General features: G+C 43.4%; 1 protein-coding gene across 1 annotated transcript in view; it reads right to left on the minus strand.

Moving 5' to 3' along the window:
• Nucleotides 1-23,729, minus strand: part of LOC121557181 (neuronal-specific septin-3) — a 47,409-nt gene that overhangs the window by 12,108 nt on the left and 11,572 nt on the right. The window contains exons 2-4 of the mRNA XM_045217010.1: nucleotides 12,020-12,250; nucleotides 1,111-1,192; nucleotides 287-424 (exon numbers count right to left, since the gene is read on the minus strand). Of these exons, the coding sequence (XP_045072945.1) occupies nucleotides 287-424; nucleotides 1,111-1,192; nucleotides 12,020-12,250 (451 nt within the window). The remainder of the gene's footprint in view (nucleotides 1-286; nucleotides 425-1,110; nucleotides 1,193-12,019; nucleotides 12,251-23,729) is intronic.

Here is a 23,729-nt window from a genome sequence, read left to right on the forward strand (position 1 = left end):
TGAGATCTGATCAGACAGGCTATTCATAAGGTATAGTACAGTTAGCTGAGATCTGATCAGACAGGCTATTCATAAGGTATAGTAGCAGTTAGCTGAGATCTGATCAGACAGGCTATTCATAAGGTATAGTAGCAGTTAGCTGAGATCTGATCAGACAGGCTATTCATAAGGTATAGTACAGTTAGCTGAGATCTGATCAGACAGGCTATTCATAAGGTATAGTATAGAGATCTGCTGGAGAAGTCATAGGAAGTGATGTCAGAGGAAGTGACGTGAGGGTTCTCACCAGTGTCCGGTGGCAGGCAGGAAGTAGACGCAGCAGTGCACGCGTGTGTCAGGGATCCTCCGCTTCCTGTTGACGTACAGCTCCTCCTTCAGGTACCTCTCATACTGCTCATTAACATAACTTACTATAGGCTCCCAACTAGAGGAGGAGGAGGGAGGGGGGGGTGGGGTTGGGGAGGGGAGGGGAGAGGTGGGGGGAGAGAGAGGGGGAGGGCGGAGGGGGAGGGATGGGAGAGAGAAGGAGAGAGAGAGAGGAAGGGGAGGAGGGATGGGAGAGGGAGAGAGAAGGAGAGAGAGAGAGAGGAAGGAGAGGAGGGATGGGAGAGAGAAGGAGAGAGGAGAGAGAGAGAGGAAGGAGAGGATGATGGGAGAGGGAGAGAGGAGAGAGAGAGAAAGGAGAGGATGGATGGGAGAGGGAGAGAGAAGGAGAGAAAGAGAGGAGGATGAGTGGTAAACACAACAACTGCACAACACATTTAAGACTCTTAGTTAAAATATCATTTCGGTCGGAAAACGTAAATGAATTTAACTAGAAATCAATAAAATGATCAGCTATATAATTATCCCCTATAAAAGTCCCACTGAAACAGTCATAAATAACTGTTGTTAACATAGCATGAAGCATAGCAACATGGGAGTAATTGAATGAGCCTGAAAACAGATGGAATGTTGGGCCAGTAGTGCTGACACTTCTCCCCGAAAGATTATTTCATAAGTCCCTTTTCACCTTGGGGTCGTTTTGGAAGCCATCTCTCTTTCCCCTGCCCTCCATCTCTCTTCCACCCTTCATCTCTCTCTCTCTCTCTCCCTCCCTCCATCACTCACCAGTTTTCGTTGTTTATCTGGTCTCCAAATCCTGGAGTGTCAATCACTGTCAGCTTCATCTTCACTCCCTTCTCCTCTATCACTGTAGAGACACAGAGAGAGGAGATATGACACACACACAGAGAGAGGAGCCATTAGAGATGACTGAGAGACAGAGACTAAACAGAAGGGTCAAGTCACAGTAGTTATGACACCAAAGAGAGAGAGAGAGAGGGAGGGGGGAGAGAGAGAGAGACAGCGAGAGAGAGAGAGAGAGAGAGAGAGAGAGAGAGAGAGAGAGAGAGAGAGAGAGAGAGAGAGAGAGAGAGAGAGAGAGAGAGAGAGAGAGAGAGAGAGAGAGAGAGAGAGAGAGAGAGAGAGAGAGAGAGAGAGAGAGAGAGAGAGACAAACAGTGGAAAGGTCGGCTATCAAAACCCTTCTAGGAATATTCCATCTCTGAGTTCTTTTGAGACAAAAACAGTTGTTAAAATGTGTGTGTGTGCGAGTGTGTCCAAGCGAGCAAGAAAGAATGGAAATGGTATAGTATTTGAGAGTGTGCTTACTAGGAATTCCTTTCCTAGTACATTCTGTATGGACTGTGTGTGTGTACTGCGTGTGTGTGTGTACTGTGTGTGTGCACTCTGTGTGTGTGTGTGCACTGTGTGTGTGTACTGTGTGTGTACTGTGTGTGTACTGTGTGTGTGTGTGTACTGTGTGTGTGCACTCTGTGTGTGTACTGTGTGTGTACTGTGTGTGTGTACTGTGTGTGTACTGTGTGTGTACTGTGTGTGTACTGTGTGTGTGTGTGTGTGTGTGTGTGTGTGTGTGTGTGTGTGTGTGTGTGTGTTTCTGTGTGTGTGTGTGTGTGTGTGTTTCTAAGAGGCAGAGATGATGAGATAAAGATATCTAGTATACCTCTGTCCTACAGTATGTGTGTTTTAGCATGAATGAGTGCATGCATGTGTTCGTGTGTGTTTTTGTGTGTGTACTGTGTGTGTGTGTTCGTGTGTGTTTTTGTGTGTGTGTACGTGTGTGTGTGTGTACTGTGTGTGTGTGTGTTAAACCCTAAATCCGAAAGACTATAAAGACTATAATTTGAGGCCCGTGATGTTGTGTAAGCTTTCAGGAATCTCCTCTAGACGGAAATGACCTTCTGGTGCATTATCATTAAGATTACCTGAAACCTGTTACAACTGACTGTCTATAACCTGTCTCTATAACCACTCTCTCTCTCTCTCTCTCTCTCTCTCTCTCTCTCTCTCTCTCTCAGTCCCACATCGAGGTACAGTAGGATTGAGTAAGTCTGATTTTACTGTCTGTTTTACTGCATCTCCCTGTGTGCTTTATAGTAGCCAGGGGACAGAGGATGTGAGGCGCTTTCTCTTCCCCAAGGTTCGGACATTTACAGGAAGAAGGTAGAAGCTGTCCCCTAACCACTGACATTGGGTCAGAGGTTAGTACAGAGGGAGGAAATCTGATCCTAGATCTGTAGCCAGGGGCGACATCTAGCTCTAAATATTTACAGTATCCAGGGGGACAAGTGTTGTGCAATGCCCCCTCCCCCGGGCCGTGAGTTCAGGAGGTAGAGGTCAGTCAGAGGTCCCCCTAACCCAGTGTTTCCCAATCCTGCTCATGGGGACCCAGACGGGTTCACATTTGAATTCCCCCTAGCATTAACAGACTTGCTTTAACTAATTAACTCTTCATCATCTATTTGCTTATTTGAGCTGTTCTTGCCATAATATGGACTTGGTCTTTTACCAAATAGGGCTATCTTCTGTATACCTCCCCTACCTTGTCACAACACAACTGATTGGCTCAAATGCATTAAGAAGGAAAGAAATTCCACAAATTAACTTTTAAGAAGGCACACCTGTTAATTGAAATGAATTCCAGGTGACTACCTCATGAAGCTGGTTGAGAGAATGCCAATAATGTGCAAAGCTGTCAACAAGGCAAAGGGTGGCTATGATTTGTTTAACACTTTTTTGGTTACTACATGATTCCATATGTGTTATTTCATAGTTTTGATGTCTTCACCGTTATTCTACAATGTAGAAAATAGTAAAAATAAAGAAAAACCCTTGAATGAGTAGGTGTTCTAAAACCTTTGACCGGTAGTGTATATATATATAACTTATCACAGTAGAGTCTAACTGGAGTTTAGACTGGGTCTTTACGGGAACTTATCACAGTAGAGTCTAACTGGAGTTTAGACTGGGTCTTTACGGGAACTTATCACAGTAGAGTCTAACTGGAGTTTAGACTGGGTCTTTACGGGAACTTATCACAGTAGAGTCTAACTGGAGTTTAGACTGGGTCTTTACGGAACTATCACAGTAGAGTCTAACTGGAGTTTAGACTGGGTCTTTACGGGAACTTATCACAGTAGAGTCTAACTGGAGTTTAGACTGGGTCTTTACGGGAACTTATCACAGTAGAGTCTAACTGGAGTTTAGACTGGGTCTTTACGGGAACTTATCACAGTAGAGTCTAACTGGAGTTTAGACTGGGTCTTTACGGGAATATCACAGTAGAGTCTAACTGGAGTTTAGACTGTGTCTTTACGGGTACTTATCACAATCTAACACAGAGACTAGAAACAGAGTAAGTGATGTTTACCACAGTGTGGGAAGTTACTGGTAGCCATATGACATATGTTACATGTTTCATAAAGCTGTTAAGCAGACAGAGACTAGAAACAGAGGAAGTGATGTTTACCACAGGGTGGGAAGTTACTGGTAGCCATATGACATATGTTACATGTTTCATACATTTTGTTAAGCAGACAGAGACTAGAAACAGAGGAAGTGATGTTTACCACAGGGTGGGAAGTTACTGGTAGCCATATGACATATGTTACATGTTTCATAAAGCTGTTAAGCAGACAGAGACTAGAAACAGAGGAAGTGATGTTTACCACAGGGTGGGAAGTTACTGGTAGCCATATGACATATGTTACATGTTTCATAAATCTGTTAAGCAGACAGAGACTAGAAACAGAGTAAACGTGTTTGCTTATTTTTTTCTTTAAGCAATGGCTTTTTTCTGGCCACTCTTCTGTAAAGCCCAGCTCTGTGGAGCGTACAGCTTAAAGTGGTCCTATGGACAGATACTCAAATCTTTGCTGTGGAGCTTTGCAGCTCCTTCAGGGTTATCTTTGGTCTCTTTGTTGCCTCTTTGATTAATGCCCTCATTGCCTGGTCCGCAAGTTTTGGTGGCGGTCCTCTCTTCGTAGGTTTGTTGTGATGCCATATTCTTTCAATTTTTTTATAATGGATTTAATGGTGCTCTGTGGGATGTTTAAATTTTCTGATATTTTTTTAGAACCCAACCCTGATCTGTACTTCTCCACAACTTTGTCCCTGACCTGTTTGGAGAGCTCCTTGGTCTTCATGGTGCCGCTTGCTAGGTGGTACCCCTTACTTAGTGGTGTTGCAGACTCTGGAGCCTTTCAGAACAGGTGTCTATATACTGAGATCATGTGACAGATCATGTGACACTTAGATTGCACACAGGTGGACTTTATTTAAGTAATTATGTGATTTCTGAAGGTAATTGGTTGCACCAGATCTTATTTAGGGGCTTCATAGCAAAGGGGGTGAATACATATGCACGCACCTTATTTCCATTATTTATTTTGTAGACATTTTTGAAACAAGTTATTTATTTCATTTCACTTCACCGATTTGGACTATTTTGTGTATGTCCATTACATGAAATACAAATACAAATCCATTTAAATTACAGGTTGTAATGCAACAAAATAGGAAAAACGCCAAGGGGGATGAATACTTTTGCAAGGCACTGTACTTGACCTTTGGCCCTGCTAGTCACAACAATACTTCCACTACTTGGCCTTTTAGGCTACCCCTTTGTCAGCTGATATCAACTCTGCTCCACTATCTTGACTGGAGCTAAGGACCAGTCACTCTACTCACCGTATACAGTATCTAGCCTGTCCAAGACAGAGCTACCATTGTGGCCTAGGGTGGTCTAGTGGTCTAAGCTGCTGGCTCCAGAACACACATTGGAACCTGGCCCACTGCTATTACAACACACTCTATCTGGCCCACTGCTATTACAACACACTCTATCTGGCCCACTGCTATTACAACACACTCTATCTGGCCCATTGCTATTACAACACACTCTATCTGGCCCACTGCTATTACAACACACTCTATCTGGCCCACTGCTGTTACAACACACTCTATCTGGCCCACTGCTATTACAATACACTCTATCTGGCCCACTATCTGGCCCACTGCTATTACAACACACTCTATCTGGCCCACTGCTATTACAACACACTCTATCTGGCCCACTGCTATTACAATACACTCTATCTGTCTCACTGCTATTACAACACACTCTATCTGGCCCACTGCTATTACAACACACTATATCTGGCCCACTGCTATTACAATACACTCTATCTGGCCCACTGCTATTACAACACACTCTATCTGGCTCACTGCTATTACAACACACATCTATCTGGCCCACTGCTCTGACAACACACTCTATCTGTCCCACTGCTATTACAACACAGTCTATCTGGCCCACTGCTATTACAACACACTCTATCTGGCACACTGCTATTACAACACACTCTATCTGGCACACTGCTATTACAACACACTCTTTCTGGCACACTGCTATTACAACACACTTTATCTGGCCCACTGCTATTACAACACACTCAATCTAGCCCACTGCTATTACAACACACTCTATATGGACCACTGCTAATACAACACATTCTCTCTACCTGGCCCACTGCTATTTCAACACACTCTATCTGGCCCACTGCTAATTTAAAACACTCTCTCCTCTATCTGGCCAACTGCTATTTCAACACACTCTATCCGGCTCACTGCTATTTTAACACATTCTCTCTACCTGGCCCACTGCTATTTCAACACTCTATCTGGCCCACTGCTATTTTAAAACACTCTCTCCTCTATCTGGCCAACTGCTATTTCAACACACTATCTGGCCCACTGCTATTACAACACACTCTTTCTGGCACACTGCTATTACAACACACTTTATCTGGCCCACTGCTATTACAACACACTCTATCTGGCCTACTGCTATTACAACACACTCTATATGGACCACTGCTAATACAACACATTCACTCTACTTGGCCCACTGCTATTTCAACACACTCTATCTGGCCCACTGCTATTTTAAAACACTCTCTCCTCTATCTGGCCAACTGTTATTTCAACACACTCTATCTGGCTCACTGCTATTTCAACACATTCTCTCTACCTGGCCCACTGCTATTTCAGCACACTCTATCTGGCCCACTGCTATTTTAAAACACTCTCTCCACTATCTGGCCAACTGCTATTTCAACACACTCTATCTGGCTCACTGCTATTTCAACACACTCTCCTCTATCTGGCCCACTGCTATTACAACACACTCTATCTGGCCCACTGCTATTTCAACACACTCTATCTGGCCCACTGCTATTTCAACACACTCTATCTGGCCCACTGCTATTACAACACACTCTATCTGTCCCACTGCTATTACAACACACTCTATCTGGCCCACTGCTATTACAACACACTCTATCTGGCCCACTGCTATTACAACACACTCTATCTGGCCCACTGCTATTACAACACACTCTCTCTATCTGGCCCACTGCTATTTCAACACACTCTATCTGGCCCACTGCTATTACAACACACTCTATCTGGCCCACTGCTATTACAACACATTCTCTCTATCTGACCCACTGCTATTTTCAAAACACTCTCCTCTATCTGGCCAACTGCTATTTCAACACACTCTATCTGGCTCACTGCTATTTCAACACACTCTATCTGGCCCACTGCTAATACAACACATTCTCTCTATCTGGCCCACTGCTATTTCAACACACTCTCCTCTATCTGGCCCAACTGCTATTACAACACACTCTATCTGGCTCACTGCTATTTCAACACACTCTCTATCTGGCCCACTGCTATTTACAACACACTCTATCTGGCCCACTGCTATTACAACACACTCTATCTGGCACACTGCTATTACAACACATTCTATCTGGCCCACTGCTATTTCAACACACTCTATCTGCCCACTACTATTTCAACACACTCTATCTGGCCCACTACTATTTCAACACACTCTATCTGGCCCACTACTATTTCAACACACTCTATCTGGCCCACTGCTATTTTAAAACACTCTCTCCTCTATCTGGCCAACTGCTATTTCAACACACTCTATCCGGCTCACTGCTATTACAACATTCACTCTATCTGGCCCACTGCTAATACAACAATCTCTATCTGGCCCACTGCTATTTTAAAACACTCTCTCCTCTATCTGGCCAACTGCTATTTCAACACACTCTATCTGGCTCACTGCTATTTCAACACACTCTCGCTCAATCTGGCCCACTGCTATTACAACACACTCTATCTGGCCCACTGCTATTACAACACACTCTATATGGACCACTGCTAATACAACACACTTCACTCTATTGGCCCACTGCTATTTCAACACACTCTATCTGGCCCACTGCTATTTTAACACACTCTCTCCTCTATCTGGCCAACTGCTATTTCAACACACTCTATCTGGCTCACTGCTATTTCAACACACTCTCTCTCTATCTGGCCCACTGCTATTTCAGCACACTCTATCTGGCCCATTGCTATTTTAAACACTCTCTCCACTATCTGGCCAACTGCTATTTCAACACACTCTATCTGACCCACTGCTATTACAACACACTCTATCTGGCCCACTGCTGTTACAACACACTCTATCTGGCCCACTGCTATTACAACACACTCTATCTGTCTCACTGCTATTACAACACACTCTATCTGGCCCACTGCTATTTCAACACACTCTATCTGGCCCACTGCTATTACAACACACTCTATCTGTCACACTGCTATTACAACACACTCTATCTGGCCCACTGCTATTTCAACACACTCACTCTATCTGGCCCACTGCTATTTCAACACACTCTATCTGGCCCACTGCTATTACAACATACTCTATCTGGCTCACTGCTAATACAACACACTATCTATCTGGCCCACTGCTATTTGACAACACTCTCTCCTCTATCTGGCCAACTGCTATTTCAACACACTCTATCTGGCTCACTGCTATTTCAACACACTCTCCTCAATCTGGCCCACTGCTATTACAACACACTCTATCTGGCCCACTGCTATTACAACACCCTCTATCTGGCCCACTGCTATTACAACACACTCTATCTGGCTCACTGCTATTACAACACACACTATCTGGCCCACTGCTATTTCAACACACTCTATCTGGCCCACTGCTATTACAACACACTCTATCTGGCACACTGCTATTACAACACACTCTATCTGGCCCACTGCTATTTCAACACACTCTCCTCAATCTGTCCCACTGCTATTACAACACACTCTATCTGGACCACTGCTATTACAACATACCTCTATCTGGCCCACTGCTAATACAACACATTCTCTCTATCTGGCCCACTGCTATTTTAAAACACTCTCTCCTCTATCTGGCCAACTGCTATTTCAACACACTCTATCCGGCTCACTGCTATTTTAACACATTCTCTCTACCTGGCCCACTGCTATTTCAACACACTCTATCTGGCCCACTGCTATTTTAAAACACTCTCTCCTCTATCTGGCCAACTGCTATTTCAACACACTATCTGGCCCACTGCTATTACAACACACTCTTTCTGGCACACTGCTATTACAACACACTTTATCTGGCACACTGCTATTACAACACACTTTATCTGGCCCACTGCTATTACAACACACTCTATATGGACCACTGCTAATACAACACATTCACTCTACTTGGCCCACTGCTATTTCAACACACTCTATCTGGCCCACTGCTATTTTAAAACACTCTCTCCTCTATCTGGCCAACTGCTATTTCAACACACTCTATCTGGCTCACTGCTATTTCAACACATTCTCTCTACCTGGCCCACTGCTATTTCAGCACACTCTATCTGGCCCACTGCTATTTTAAAACACTCTCTCCACTATCTGGCCAACTGCTATTTCAACACACTCTATCTGGCTCACTGCTATTTCAACACACTCTATCTGGCCCACTGCTATTTCAACACACTCTATCTGGCCCACTGCTATTACAACACACTCTATCTGTCTCACTGCTATTACAACACACTCTATCTGGCCCACTGCTATTTCCCTATCTGGCCCACTGCTATTACAAACTCTATCTGGCACACTGCTATTACAACACACTCTATCTGGCCCACTGCTATTTCAACACACACTATCTGGCCCACTGCTATTACAACACACTCTATCTGGCACACTGCTATTACAACACACTCTATCTGGCCCACTGCTATTTCAACACACTCTCCTCTATCTGTCCCACTGCTATTTCAACACACTCTATCTGGCCCACTGCTATTACAACATACTCTATCTGGCCCACTGCTAATACAACACATTCTCTCTATCTGGCCCACTGCTATTTTAAAACACTCTCTCCTCTATCTGGCCAACTGCTATTTCAACACACTCTATCTGGCTCACTGCTATTTCAACACACTCTCCTCAATCTGGCCCACTGCTATTACAACACACTCTATCTGGCCCACTGCTATTTCAACACACTCTATCTGGCCCACTGCTATTACAACACACTCTATCTGTCTCACTGCTATTACAACACACTCTATCTGGCCCACTGCTATTTCAACACACTCTATCTGGCCCACTGCTATTACAACACACTCTATCTGGCACACTGCTATTACAACACACTCTATCTGGCCCACTGCTATTTCAACACACTCTCCTCTATCTGTCCCACTGCTATTTCAACACACTCTATCTGGCCCACTGCTATTACAACATACTCTATCTGGCCCACTGCTAATACAACACATTCTCTCTATCTGGCCCACTGCTATTTTAAAACACTCTCTCCTCTATCTGGCCAACTGCTATTTCAACACACTCTATCTGGCTCACTGCTATTTCAACACACTCTCCTCAATCTGGCCCACTGCTATTACAACACACTCTATCTGGCCCACTGATATTTCAACACACTCTATCTGGCTCACTGCTATTTCAACACACTCCCCTCTATCTGGCCCACTGCTATTTCAACACAGTCTATCTGGCCCACTGCTATTTCAACACATTCTATCTGACTCACTGCTATTTCAACACACTCTATCTGGCCCACTACTATTTCAACACACTCTCTCCTCTATCTGGCCCACTGCTATTACAACACACTCTATCTGGCCCATTACTATTTCAACACACTCTATCTGGCCCACTACTATTTCAACACACTCTATCTGCCCACTACTATTTCAACACACTCTATCTGGCCCACTACTATTTCAACACACTCTATCTGGCCCACTGCTATTACACACTGATATCTACTAGGACTGAGGGTTTCTCTAACATGACCACTCTAATTATTCTACTGTAACCAGTCCTGATATCTACTAATAATATAATATGCCATTTAGCAGACGCTTTTATCCAAAGCGACTTACAGTCATGTGTGCATACATGTTTACGTATGGGTGGTCCCGGGGATCAAACCCACTATCCTGGCGTTACAAGTGCCATGCTCTACCAATTGAGCTACAGAGGACCGAGGGTCACTAGGACTGAGGGTTTCTCTAACATGACCACTCCAACATGTAAACACTGCCCTTGTTACTAAGTGCTGAAGGAAAAGCAAAAGGATATGTTTGTGTCGTCTATATACATCCAGAAAGATGGTGTTGTGTGAGTTATGTCAGAGGGCATATCTCTATGTCCACCCGGCCAAACTGAGCAATCGGGGGAGAAGGGCCTTGGTCAGGGAGGTGACCAAGAACTTGATGGCCACTCTGATAGAGCTCTAGAGTTCCTCTGTGGAGATGGGAGAATCTTCCAGAAGGGCAACCATCTCTGCAGCACTCCACCAATCAGGCCTTTATGGTAGAGTGACCAGACGGAAGCCACTCCTCAGTAAAAGGCACATGATAGCCCACTTGGAGTTTGTCAAAAGGCATCTAAAGATTCTCAGACCATGAGAAACAAGATTCTCTGGTCTGATGAAACCAAGATTCAACTCTTTGGCCTGAATGACAAGCGTCACGTCTGGAGGAAACCTGGCACCATCCCTACGGTGAAGCATGGTGGTGGCAGCATAATGCTGTGGGGATGTTTTTCATTGGCAGGGACTGGGAGACTAGTCAGGATCAAGGGAAAGATGAACGGAGCAAAGTACAGAGAGATCCTTGATGAAAACCTGCTCCAGATCGCTCAGGACCTGAGACTGGTGTGAAGGTTCACCTTCCAACAGGACAACAACCCTAAGCACACAGCCAAGACAACGCAGGAGTGGCTTTGGGACAAGTCTCTGAATGTCCTTGAGTGGCCCAGCCAGAGCCCGGACTTGAACCCGATTGAACATCTCTGGAGAGACCTGAAAATAGCTATGCAGCAACGCTCCCCATCCAACCTGACAGAGCTTGAGAGGATCTGCAGAGAAGAATGGGAGAAAATCCCCAAATACAGGTGTGCCAAGCTTGTAGCATCATACCCAAGAAGACTCGAGGCTATATCTAGGTGCTTCAACAAAGTCCTGAGTAAAGGGTCTGAATACTTATGTAAATGATATATTTCAGTTTTTTATTTTTAATACATTTGCAAAGATTTCTAAAAACCTGATTTTGCTTTGTCATTATGGGGTATTGTGTGTAGATTGATGAGGGGGGAAAAAACAATTTAATACATTTTAGAATAAGGCTGTAATCTAACAAAATGTGGAAAAAGTCAAGGGGTATGAATACTTTCCGAAGGCACTGTATATCTGGTGTGTGTGTGTGTGTGTGTGTGTGTGTGCTCACCATGGCTGACGGACTGCAGTTTGACAGTCTTGGAGATCTTCTCTTCGTAGTTAGGGGTGCAGGACTTGCGGCTGACTTTAGACTTGAACAGAGTGTTGACCAGGGTAGACTTCCCCAGACCACTCTGACCTGTAGGAGAAAGACAGGAGAGAGATACACTGTTTAGTGTTGACCAGGGTAGACTTCCCCAGACCACTGTGACCAGTAGGAGAAAGACAGGAGAGAGATACACTGTTTAGTGTTGACCAGGGTAGACTTCCCCAGACCACTGTGACCAGTAGGAGAAAGACAGGAGAGAGATACACTGTTTAGTGTTGACCAGGGTAGACTTCCCCAGACCACTGTGACCAGTAGGAGAAAGACAGGAGAGAGATACACTGTTTAATAACACATATGTTTATATTGAACCTGTGGAGTCCCTCTAGCATCCATATGTACGTGCTACTTTATTCTTTTAATTGACATCAATGATCTCACACAAGTGTGTGGGTCAGTATACGTCTGTGTAGATCTGTGTGGGTCAGTGTAGATCTGTGTAGATCTGTGTGGGTCAGTGTAAATCTGTGTAGATCTGTGTAGATCTGTGTGGGTCAGTGTAGATCAGTGTGTGTCAGTGTGTCAGTGTGTGACTTGACTTCAGGTTCTCTTTATATTCCTTGAACACTGATTCTATTTGAGGGAATGATCCATCTCATCATAACTTTTAATAGACTGTTCCACTGTATTGTATAGCTAGGGCCCTGTGTTTTGGTTAATCATGTCACAGGACCTTTAACCTTCATTTTAAGCATTTTACAGAAATGAGAATTAGACCAAAAATGTAAGCATCTGACATAAAACTAAAAGGGTACTGTTTGACGAAAAGCTTTAAATAAATGTTACAATCCAGGTCATGTGACATGATTAACCAAAACACAGGGCCCTACCTAATTTATATATATATATTTTTTTTATTTAACTTGTATTTATTCAGGGGATAATGGTTACACTGATGGTTACATACACTGATGGTTACAAACACTGATGGTTACATACACTGATGGTTACAAACACTGATGGTTACAAACACTGATGGTTACATACACTGATGGTTACAAACACTGATGGTTACATACACTGATGGTTACAAACACTGATAGTTACATACACTGATGGTTACAAACACTGATGGTTACATACACTGATGGTTACAAACACTGATAGTTACATACACTGATGGTTACAAACACTGATGGTTACGTACACTGATGGTTACATACACTGATGTGTTATGTTTTTTTAAACTTTAGTTTCTTTAGTAAATATTTTCTTAACTCTATTTTCTTAAAACTGCATTGTTGGTTAAGGGCTTGTAAGTAAGTATTTTACGGTAAGGTCTACACCTGTTGTATTCGGCGCATGTGACAAATAAAAATGGATTTGATTTGATATTGATTACCAATATAAAGGTGAAAAAGTGGGCGGCAGGTAGGTTAGTGGTTAAGAGCGTTGTGCCAGTAACCGAAAGGTCACTGGTTATAATCCCTGAGTCGACTAGGTGAAAAATCTGTCAATGTGCCCTTGAGCAAGGCACTTAACCCTAATTGCTCCTGTAAGTTGCTCTGGATAAGAGCGTCTGCTAAATGACTAAAATGTAAATGTAAAATGTAAAAGCAGGAGTGTCTGCCTCACCTCTCTCTTTGGTTCTGTCTGTCTCTGTCCCTCTCTTCCCCCCTCTCTCTGTCTGTCTCTCTCTCTACCCTCCTCTATCTCTCTCTCTCTACCCTCCTCTATCTATCTCTCTCTCTCTCTCAGTAGGGTTATGTAAGAGTCTGTCTCAGGTAGACCAGGTGATGATGTTATCAGTCAGGTGATTCAGGGTTCAGCAGGATTAAGGAAGAGTTTGGAGTGTGTCCAAAAGTACCCTGACGACATGACATTATACTGTCAGATTACTTACAGTAATCCTTATCACACATACATGCACGCACGTGTGTGAGGTCATTACCTGGAGAGTAATATTGTTCTACCTGTCTCACACCGTCACCTGATTAGTGATGTCATTCAGGTCACCATGTCAACACACGTGTCACTGTGTGTCACAGTGTGAGACGAAGGGGACTAGACATTTGAGTCTCACACACACACACACACACACATACACTAACTAGTGTTTATAGGCTACACACACACAGGTGGCTAGCTGTCAGGAGCTGTTTGAGTCCCACATCTACTGTCAGGGTTAAAATATATGGTGGACTACATACTGGGACTTACAATATAGCTCTATAGCTGTGAGTGTGTGTGTGTGTGTGTGTGTGTGTGTGTGCTGCGTGATTGTGCTTATGCGTGTGTGTTTGGTAGCGATTTCAGTCATGATGGGAATAAGGGAAGTGGATCGTTGTGAACAGGAAGTGTGTGTGTTGGTCCAGTCACCTCCTTCCTGCTGTGGAAGAACACTCAGTCGCTGGCCTTAAGTTTGATGTGTGTGTTTGTGTGTGTGTGTGTGTGTGTGTTTGTGTGTCACCCCTGTCCCTCATCCTGAGTGTGTATCTTTTTCTAACAGCGATTGGCTTCTCTTCCTGTTTCATCTGACTGACAGTCCTTTCACTTTGTCTATAACACCCATGTCTGTTGATCAAACATAGGAGTGAAGATAGATAACTAAAGTTGAGAGAGAGAGAGAGAAGGAGAGAGAGAGAGAAGGAGAGAGCAAGAGAGCGAGAGAGCGAGAGCGAGAGAGAGAGAGAGAGAGAGAGAGAGAGAGAGAGAGAGAGAGAGAGAGAAAGAGAGAGCGAGAGAGAGAGAGAGAAGGAAGGAGAGAGGAGAGAGAGAGCTCCTCCTCTCCTCTACATCTCCTCCCTCTATCCTCTCCTCCCTTTCTCCTCTCTTCTCCTCCTCTCTCCTCCGCCTCTCTCGCTCCCTGCATGCTTGGCCACAGGAGCATAGGAAAGGCCATAGTAACCTGGGAGCCAGCCACCACTGTCGAGCTCTGTGATTGGTCAGAATCCAAGCCAGCCACCATGTGAGGTTGACCTGATTGGTCCAACCTGAATCAGCCTCTGTGTGGTGTTCTGTGATTGGTCAGACCAGAGTGGGGTGGCTATTTTAAATAAAGGTCAGAACGCTCTAGAACACAACGGATCAGAGGTATTTTGGCTCCACTGAAAGAACACTCAGCAGGTAGAGAGAGAGAGAGAGAGAGAGAGAGAGAGAGAGAGAGAGAGAGAGAGAGAGAGAGAGAGAGAGAGAGAGAGAGAGAGAGAGAGAGAGAGAGAGAGAGAGAGAGAGAGAGAGAGAGAGAGAGAGATGTGTGTGTGGTATTTTGGCTCTATAGCCAAACAGCAGGTGGACTAGAAACAAATATGTTTTCTTCTGAGCAAACAGAGCCCTAGGACCTCCTCTGACAGCTCTACCATTCACTACACCACCATCAATCACTCTACTGTGAGCACACAGAGCCCTAGGACCTCCTCTGACAGCTCTACCATTCACTACAACAACATCAATCACTCTACTGTGAGACACAGAGCCCTAGGACCTCATCTGACAGCTCTACCATTCACTACACCATCATCAATCACTCTACTGTGAGACACAGAGCCCTAGGACATCCTCTGACAGCTCTACCATTCACTACAACAACATCAATCACTCTACTGTGAGACACAGAGCCCTAGGACCTCCTCTGACAGCTCTACCATTCACTACACCACCATCAATCACTCTACTGTGAGACTGTCACGAGAATTTCTATCTCTAATTCAACCTAAGCTTGAATCATTACCAGAGGTTGTAAGGCTCTGGTTTTAATCATAAATGATTCAAGGTCCACAACCAGCAAGAATGATCTGTATTTTTATTCATGGAGAGCTCTGGCGCCAAAACCCATACACTCCTGTTTTATACCCCTTGACACACAAAGGCACTTTGCTCCGCCCACCTTTAGGAGGCTTTTTTTAACCCGTTTTCTCAGTCCCCTTCACCCTGGAATGTTTAGTCCCGCCCCCCTCTGTTAGTGGGTTGCCACTACATTATAACTCTTACACCGTTCACACATTTATACTGTATTTGGGGTGAAATCCTTTAGTCATTATTCTTAAAATAGTATGTATGTCGGGTCGCTTCCCTTTTATTTCTTAATAATGGTAAGGCCATAGCGTAATTGGTGCGAGGTGGTGGTGGATCTTTCCACAGTTTACATGCATCTGCTTAATCATAACTTTTAACTTTTCCACATCGAGATGCCCAATAAATCCATACCTCTTCTCCCAAATGGATCCATAAAACATATTTCTTCGATCTCTTTCTAACATATATCTTTCATCCCCCGTTAATTCTCGGACCTCTTTAGAATATTTATTTCCCATGGTGGAAAAATAAGAAATCCCCCCGTTTAGTAATAATTCAATCCAGAATTATTTTCCTAGGAGTTATTATTAGTGCGTCTCTTGAGCCAATGTTATGATCTGCTTTTGTAATTAACCATTTAAATTATCTAACCCGTAACCCAGAGTTTTTTTTAAACTCCGGTTTCATGAAAGGGGTCAGACAACCATTTTTTCTCACGCGATCTAATTCAGTCCCTCCTTGAAACAATTATCACGTATTCCGATGGATCATCAAGTCCCACACGTATACAACATTATACGATCATTTGCTAACACTATCCGTAACCTAGAGGTCGTAACTGCTCCAGTTTCATGAAACAGACAGAGTTAGAGCAAATCCTATAGGATTATTTTATGTATCATTATGGCACATGTAGGGAGATGCCAAAGGTAAAATATAATAAACATGTTTGATATTTTATAATCCAGATACATGCTTAAATAAGGAATATAGACATGAAGTATATGCTGTGTTTTAAATGAATGCATGTGTTCTTTCACAGAGGCTCTCAAACAGTGTGCATTACATTAGTTTTTTTAAGAAGGGGCCTAAGCCACGCAGCCAATAGAATGATAGAATGAGAGGCTTCATATAGAAAAAAAGCATTCATGACATTTTGGAGTGGACAATGTGTAACAGCTGGACGTTGAGAAAGAAGGGTGGGGCAGAACTAAAATAAGTTAGGAATGTATGCATGTTTTTTTCATATGTGTGTATATAAGAGATCTCTAAGCCAGAGAGAGACAGTTGTTCCATGGAGCAAACTCAGGCTTTGTTATGCAATAAAGTCTAATTCTTGAATTCACAAGCTCCAGTGTCTTGAGAGATATTTTTGAGTTGATTATCTCTTAGTCAAATATTTCTACGACATAATTTGGCGAGCTTGCCAGCAGTTGAAAAATAGGGATCAGAGACGGTGTACATCTGCAGTTGTGAAACGGCTTGGACGGACCATACAAACAAAAGCGGCCGCTTTTAAGAGGTAAGCCAAGTTCTTACTTATATAGTATAACGTTTGTGTGGTTCGACCCGGGGCTCGGCAACATCTGCAGAAAAACCTAGTAGGTCTCTCCAAATATAAGAACCAGAAAAATTGACACTGGGAGCTTTTGAATTTAAAATACATGCTAAATGATAAAAAGCCTCGAGGGTTGCAATAAGTAGAAAATAGTATAAATAGGTCTGCCTGTGTTGGTGTAGGTCAGTCATTGTGGTTGAGTGGGGTGGGTTATTTGTCTCGTTTGAGTTGATCATTTGGTCAGTATGAATGCATCTGTTTGACTAAACCGACGGTTTGACGCGTCTTGTACTTGTCAATGACACTCGGTTGTTCGTCTGAACCGTTTCTTCAAAACATTTGATTCAATTGTTCATCCTGCTACTAATTCTGTTTAATCCATTGAGATTTGATAGATTGTGGTCAGGTTGGATGATTAATCTGTCTCATTCGGGTTGCTGAGTTGGACAGTCTGATTGATCTGTTTGATTCGACTGCTCAACTCTTGCGTTCAATCGTCGGGGTCACTCGGTTGCTCATCTGATGCGTCTGTTCGATTCGGTCGATTCATTTGATTCATTTTGCTGATCGCTCTGTCTGGGTCATTTCGACACGGGCGGCTGTCCAGCTGGTTGAGCGATCAGACAATAACATGTTAAGTCCTTCGAATACCGCTATAAACGTGTAGCGAAAGTGTATCGTTTATAGGCTGCTTAGGTAGGCAGAAATCCTGTGTAATACCGCTCCTTTTTCTGTGTTGAGGAAGTGCAACGGAAAAAATAGGGCGGAATTTACAGGTCGCTTAGGAAAGCGTAGTAGAAGTCCAGGTGTGTAGAGAAAGTGTAACACCTGGGCTAAATAAATATAAATCCTGTGGATACCGCTTTGGAGAGCTAAAATTCCAGAGGTCTGAACGGGCAGGCAGGGCATCATCCTGTGTTGGGGTGATGCCAAAATTAGGTAGGGTCGATCAGGTAAAAAAAAAAAAAGTTAGGTCATCCGGCGTAGGTGACACCATAAATTGGAGTAACACTGGTCATCCTGAGTAGGTGAACGGGTTAAATAGTCACAAGGATTTAAAATTTTTGATAAAGTATTAAATAGAGTAGGTCTGCTCATCTTGTGTGAGTGAGTGGTTTTGCTTTGGCGGCTGTGAGTCATTCAACTGTCTGATTCATTTGGGCACAAGTGGCTGCTCATCTATATGAATGAGAATAATAAGAAATCCTGCAGATAACAGCTCATTTTCTGTGTTGAGGAGAGAAGCTGTGTTTGAGGTCGTTTGAAATCTTTGTGTTTGGTGGAGAAAGGTTGGCGCACCTTTTCTGGACCGTTACTTAAGTGTAACCTGGTAAGAAGGACGCACCCGGTCTCACACCAAGAGTGAAAGAGTGAGAGTGCAAGTGAGTGTGAAAATCTCTGTGTTTGGTGGAGAAAGGTTGGCGCACCTTTTCTGGACTGTTGCTTAAGTGTAACCTGGTAAGAAGGACGCACCCGGTCTCACACCAAGAGTGAAAGAGTAAAAGAGTGAGAGTGCAAGTGAGTGTGAAAATCTCTGTACTAGGAAGGGAAAGATTTATGAGTTGTCCACACAAAAGAAAAGTGGACATCAGGATAAGTCATTTTATTATTACATAAAGAATATAGCTGAGTGATTTAAAGCTAAGAAAAAAACACTAGGAAGGGAAAGATTTATGAGTTGTCCACACAAAAGAAAAGTGGGCATCAGGATAAGTCAGTTTATTATTACATAAAGAATATAGCTGAGTGATTTAAAGCTAAGAAAAAAACACTAGTAAGGGAAAGATTTATGAGTAAGAAGGACGCACCCGGTCTCACACCAAGAGTGAAAGAGTGAAAGAGTGAGAGTGCAAGTGAGTGTGAAAATCTCTGTGTTTGGTGGAGAAAGGTTGGCACACCTTTTCTGGACCGTTACTTAAGTGTAACCTGGTAAGAAGGACGCACCCGGTCTCACACCAAGAGTGAAAGAGTGAAAGAGTGAGAGTGCAAGTGAGTGTGAAAATCTCTGTGTTTGGTGGAGAAAGGTTGGCGCACCTTTTCTGGACCGTTACTTAAGTGTGACCTGGTAAGAAGGACGCACCCGGTCTCACACCAAGAGTGAAAGAGTGAAAGAGTGAAAGTGACTGTGAAAAATCTCTGTGTTTGGTGGAGAAAGGTTGGCGCACCTTTTCTGGACCGTTACTTAAGTGTGACCTGGTAAGAAGGACGCACCCGGTCTCACACCAAGAGTGAAAGAGTGAAAGAGTGAGAGTGCAAGTGAGTGTGAAAATCTCTGTGTTTGGTGGAGAAAGGTTGGCACACCTTTTCTGGACCGTTACTTAAGTGTAACCTGGTAAGAAGGACGCACCCGGTCTCACACCAAGAGTGAAAGAGTGAAAGAGTGAGAGTGCAAGTGAGTGTGAAAATCTCTGTGTTTGGTGGAGAAAGGTTGGCGCACCTTTTCTGGACCGTTGCTTAAGTGTAACCTGGTAAGAAGGACGCACCCGGTCTCACACCAAGAGTGAAAGAGTAAAAGAGTGAGAGTGAAAGTGAGTGTGAAAATCTCTGTACTAGGAAGGGAAAGATTTATGAGTTGTCCACACAAAAGAAAAGTGGACATCAGGATAAGTCATTTTATTATTACATAAAGAATATAGCTGAGTGATTTAAAGCTAAGAAAAAAACAGTAGGAAGGGAAAGATTTATGAGTTGTCCACACAAAAGAAAAGTGGACATCAGGATAAGTCAGTTTATTATTACATAAAGAATATAGCTGAGTGATTTAAAGCTAAGAAAAAAACAGTAGGAAGGGAAAGATTTATGAGTTGTCCACACAAAAGAAAAGTGGACATCAGGATAAGTCAGTTTATTATTACATAAAGAATATAGCTGAGTGATTTAAAGCTAAGAAAAAAACACTAGTAAGGGAAAGATTTATGAGTTGTCCACACAAAAATGGACATCAGGAAATATTATTATGATATAAGGAGACTGTCAAATGCCCATTAATAATAAATAAGTTCTAACCAAACAATAATCAAAGAAGCACAAATAGTCTAACAATAAAAACAAATACTAATATAAGAATAAATAAATAGGAGGAATACTAAAATAGATTAAAAAGGAAGTTAAAAAATATAGGCCATAAAAATGAATAAAACGGCGGTAGAAATACTGAGTGCCAGGTACCCCTTAGGCAAGGAAGAAATAGCGAAAACATCTGAAAAATGGGAGAAACGCACCAGGAAAATGGGCACCAAATGGCCAGAAGGAGGAACATTTGATGTCTCTGTGTGTGAGGAAATGGAAACACTGATAAAGAACCATAAAGCAAAAGACACAGGAAAGAAGAGAAGTGTCAAAAAAGAAAGAGAAAAAGAAGTACTCAACATGTTCAAAATGGAAGGAGAAGGATTGCTAAAGAAAATGCGAGAAGCCAGAAACATGTTGAGAAAAGATGATGAGAAAACAAGCAAAAAGAAAGCAGATTGGTCTGTGGGACCCCCACCATATGTTGGTGGACAATATCCCCAGGTGTCCGGAGTAGTATCAATAAAAGGAGAAATAGAAATGGAAGAAGAAAGACCTTTGTTTACATCCTCCCAAAGGATGGAAAAAGACTCAAAGGAAACAGAAGGAATCAAGCGAAGGGTAGAAATCAAGCCAAATAGATTGGACTGCTATGGAGAGCTGAGGGAAGCATTGGGAAGAATGAAAATGACGAAGAGAGATGATGGAGAACTCTCAAATGAAGAAATGGCAGAAATTGAAGCAACAAACGAACAAATAGAGAGAGAAATGGACAGGATGAAAAAAAAGGGAGCAAAGTGAGGTAAGACAGCATACAGGCAGAGAGCTAGAGGAGGAGGGAGCAGCAGCTGACATATGGGGAGATTGCAATCAAGGCGTAAGAGAAGAAAGATTGCGCAATAGGAGAACATTGAGAAGACCTGAAAAATATAAGGGACAATATCCAATTCTGATAAAAGGTACCCAGGCTCACTATGCTCCATGTGGATCACAGGACCTGGAAGGATTGGTTGCCCGTCTGCCAGATTTGCATGATGGGGCGGGAAAATGGATTAGGATTTTTGAGGAACAGACCATGGGGAAACTGCTGGCTGTGGGGGATCTGAAGGCACTGTTGGCAAGGGTGGTTGGAAAGGCAAAGATGGAGGATATACTGGGGAACAGGGACCTGAGTAGAGAAGTGAGGACCCACAAGGAGATGGGATGGACTTTGATTCACACCGCCCGAAGTCTGGCAAGCACTAAGACTGGAATACCAGCGAGAATTGACCCCAAGTCACTGAAAGGGGGGACACTGGGAGAAACTGAGAATCCAGCTGCCTATCTACATGAACAGATGAAACGATGGAGACTGGAAACGGAACGAGATCCAGAAGGGGACCCACTGATGACAACTCTATTCGAAACTCCATAATAGAGGCAATGCCCCAATCAGTAAGAAGCAGGCTGGAGGATGTGGTGGGACTAACCTCAAAGACACACAAAGAATTCTGTGACCATGTGATACATGCAGTAGAAAAACACAGAAAGGATGAACAGTGACTTATGGAGCAGGGGAGAGACATTCAGAGGAAACTGACTCAACTCCAATTGGAAGAACTGACAAACAGAGGGAAGAAGAAAATCCAGGCCCCAGTAACAGCACCTGCGAATGAAACAGGACTGATGGCTGCAGTTACTCCAGGAGGGCCATATCTGCCTCCCGCGCCACAGGCCCAAGTACAACCCACAGTACCAGTAGTGAATGTGTATGCACAACAACCCCGGCAATGGAATAATAACAATAAACAACAAAAATTTCAGCAAAATAATCAAAAAGGAGGAAATCAGGGCCCACAAGGGCAACCTGGAATTTGCTGGGGATGCCAGCAGCAAGGGCATATCAGACGAAACTGTCCCACAAACCCCTGGCAACAACAGGGAACAAAAACCAAAATAATTGGAAGCAACCTGGCGGCTGGCAACAAAATCAGCAACAAATCCAAGGTCCTGTGAATCCATGGGCTGGGCCTAATCAGGGGTACTAGGGGTGCCCAGAGAATCCTACCGGGGAGGGTCAGTTTACAGTACTAACTACACAAGCTGATCAAGAACCTATGCTGCAGGTTCAAATAGAGAACAGAGGCACACCAATGATGGTTGATACTGGAGCCACTTACACTTGTGTAAGTCCAAATTATGCCTCTCACCTCCCCATGTCTGGCAAATATGCAAAACCTATAGGATTCTCGGGACAAACGCAGTTAATTCCAATGACAGCTCCAGTTCGCCTGACAGCGGATGACAAATCCGCAACCCTCCCTATACTTGTATCAGAACACACCCCTGTCAATCTGTTGGGAAGAGATGCCCTATGCAAAATGGGTATACAAATTCGATGTTCCTCTGAAGGAGTAATTATAGAGAGGGCAGGGTTAAACTTACAAATGGTAATGAAACAGGATACAGCAAATGTATATTGGTTAGGGGATATTGAGACAGAAGTAGATAGAGTAGTAAAGAAGTGGGGTAGGTTTATTCAGGCTCAGATACCAGAAGCGGAAAGTCAGAATTTCACTGCACCATGCAATATGATCCCTATCGTGATGATCTTTTAGAGCAACTGTGGTTGTTAAATACAAATGGGAAATCAATACCTATAATGTCTCAGTACATAATTATAGGAAATCAAGGAGCAGCAATGGAGGTGACGGACATGGATGGCTCAGACTTTGTGGCAAAATGGTATAATGTTTCTGAAGCTGCCCCCACACATTACCTTGCTGGTGAACAAGGGAATGGAGGCTAAGATTTGGGCACCATGATGATGCGAGCAAAAACAATTCAATGGAACAAAACAGAAAATCCACTGATTTATCACTCGAAAGATAAAGCCTTAATCAAGATACACCATACTACAATAATGACTGGGGACCCCAGGGCAGTGGAAGTTACATCCCAACAGCTAACACAGCTAGGGAAGTAACAGAATTGGAGGACAAGCTAAAACAGGAAATGGAGAAAAACATCCCTCAGGAGGTATGGTCCAACATGATACAGATGTTGGATTGGTAAAATCGGCAAGTCCTGTGTTTGTCAAAACAAAGCCACATGTTAAGCCCCCTTGGAGGGCTCAATACCATATGAAACCTGAAGCAGAAGAGGGCATCAGTGGCACAATTGAAGGACTGATAAAAGCAGGAGTACTAATAGAAACACATAGTTGTTGTAATACACCTTTGTTGCCGGTCCTTAAAGCAGATGGGAAAACGTGGAGGCTGGTACATGATTTAAGGGCCATAAATGAAATAGTACAAGATTGGCCTGCTGATG

This window comes from Coregonus clupeaformis, unplaced genomic scaffold, assembly GCF_020615455.1.
Source record: "Coregonus clupeaformis isolate EN_2021a unplaced genomic scaffold, ASM2061545v1 scaf0888, whole genome shotgun sequence".
NCBI classification, from domain to species: Eukaryota; Metazoa; Chordata; class Actinopteri; order Salmoniformes; family Salmonidae; genus Coregonus; species Coregonus clupeaformis.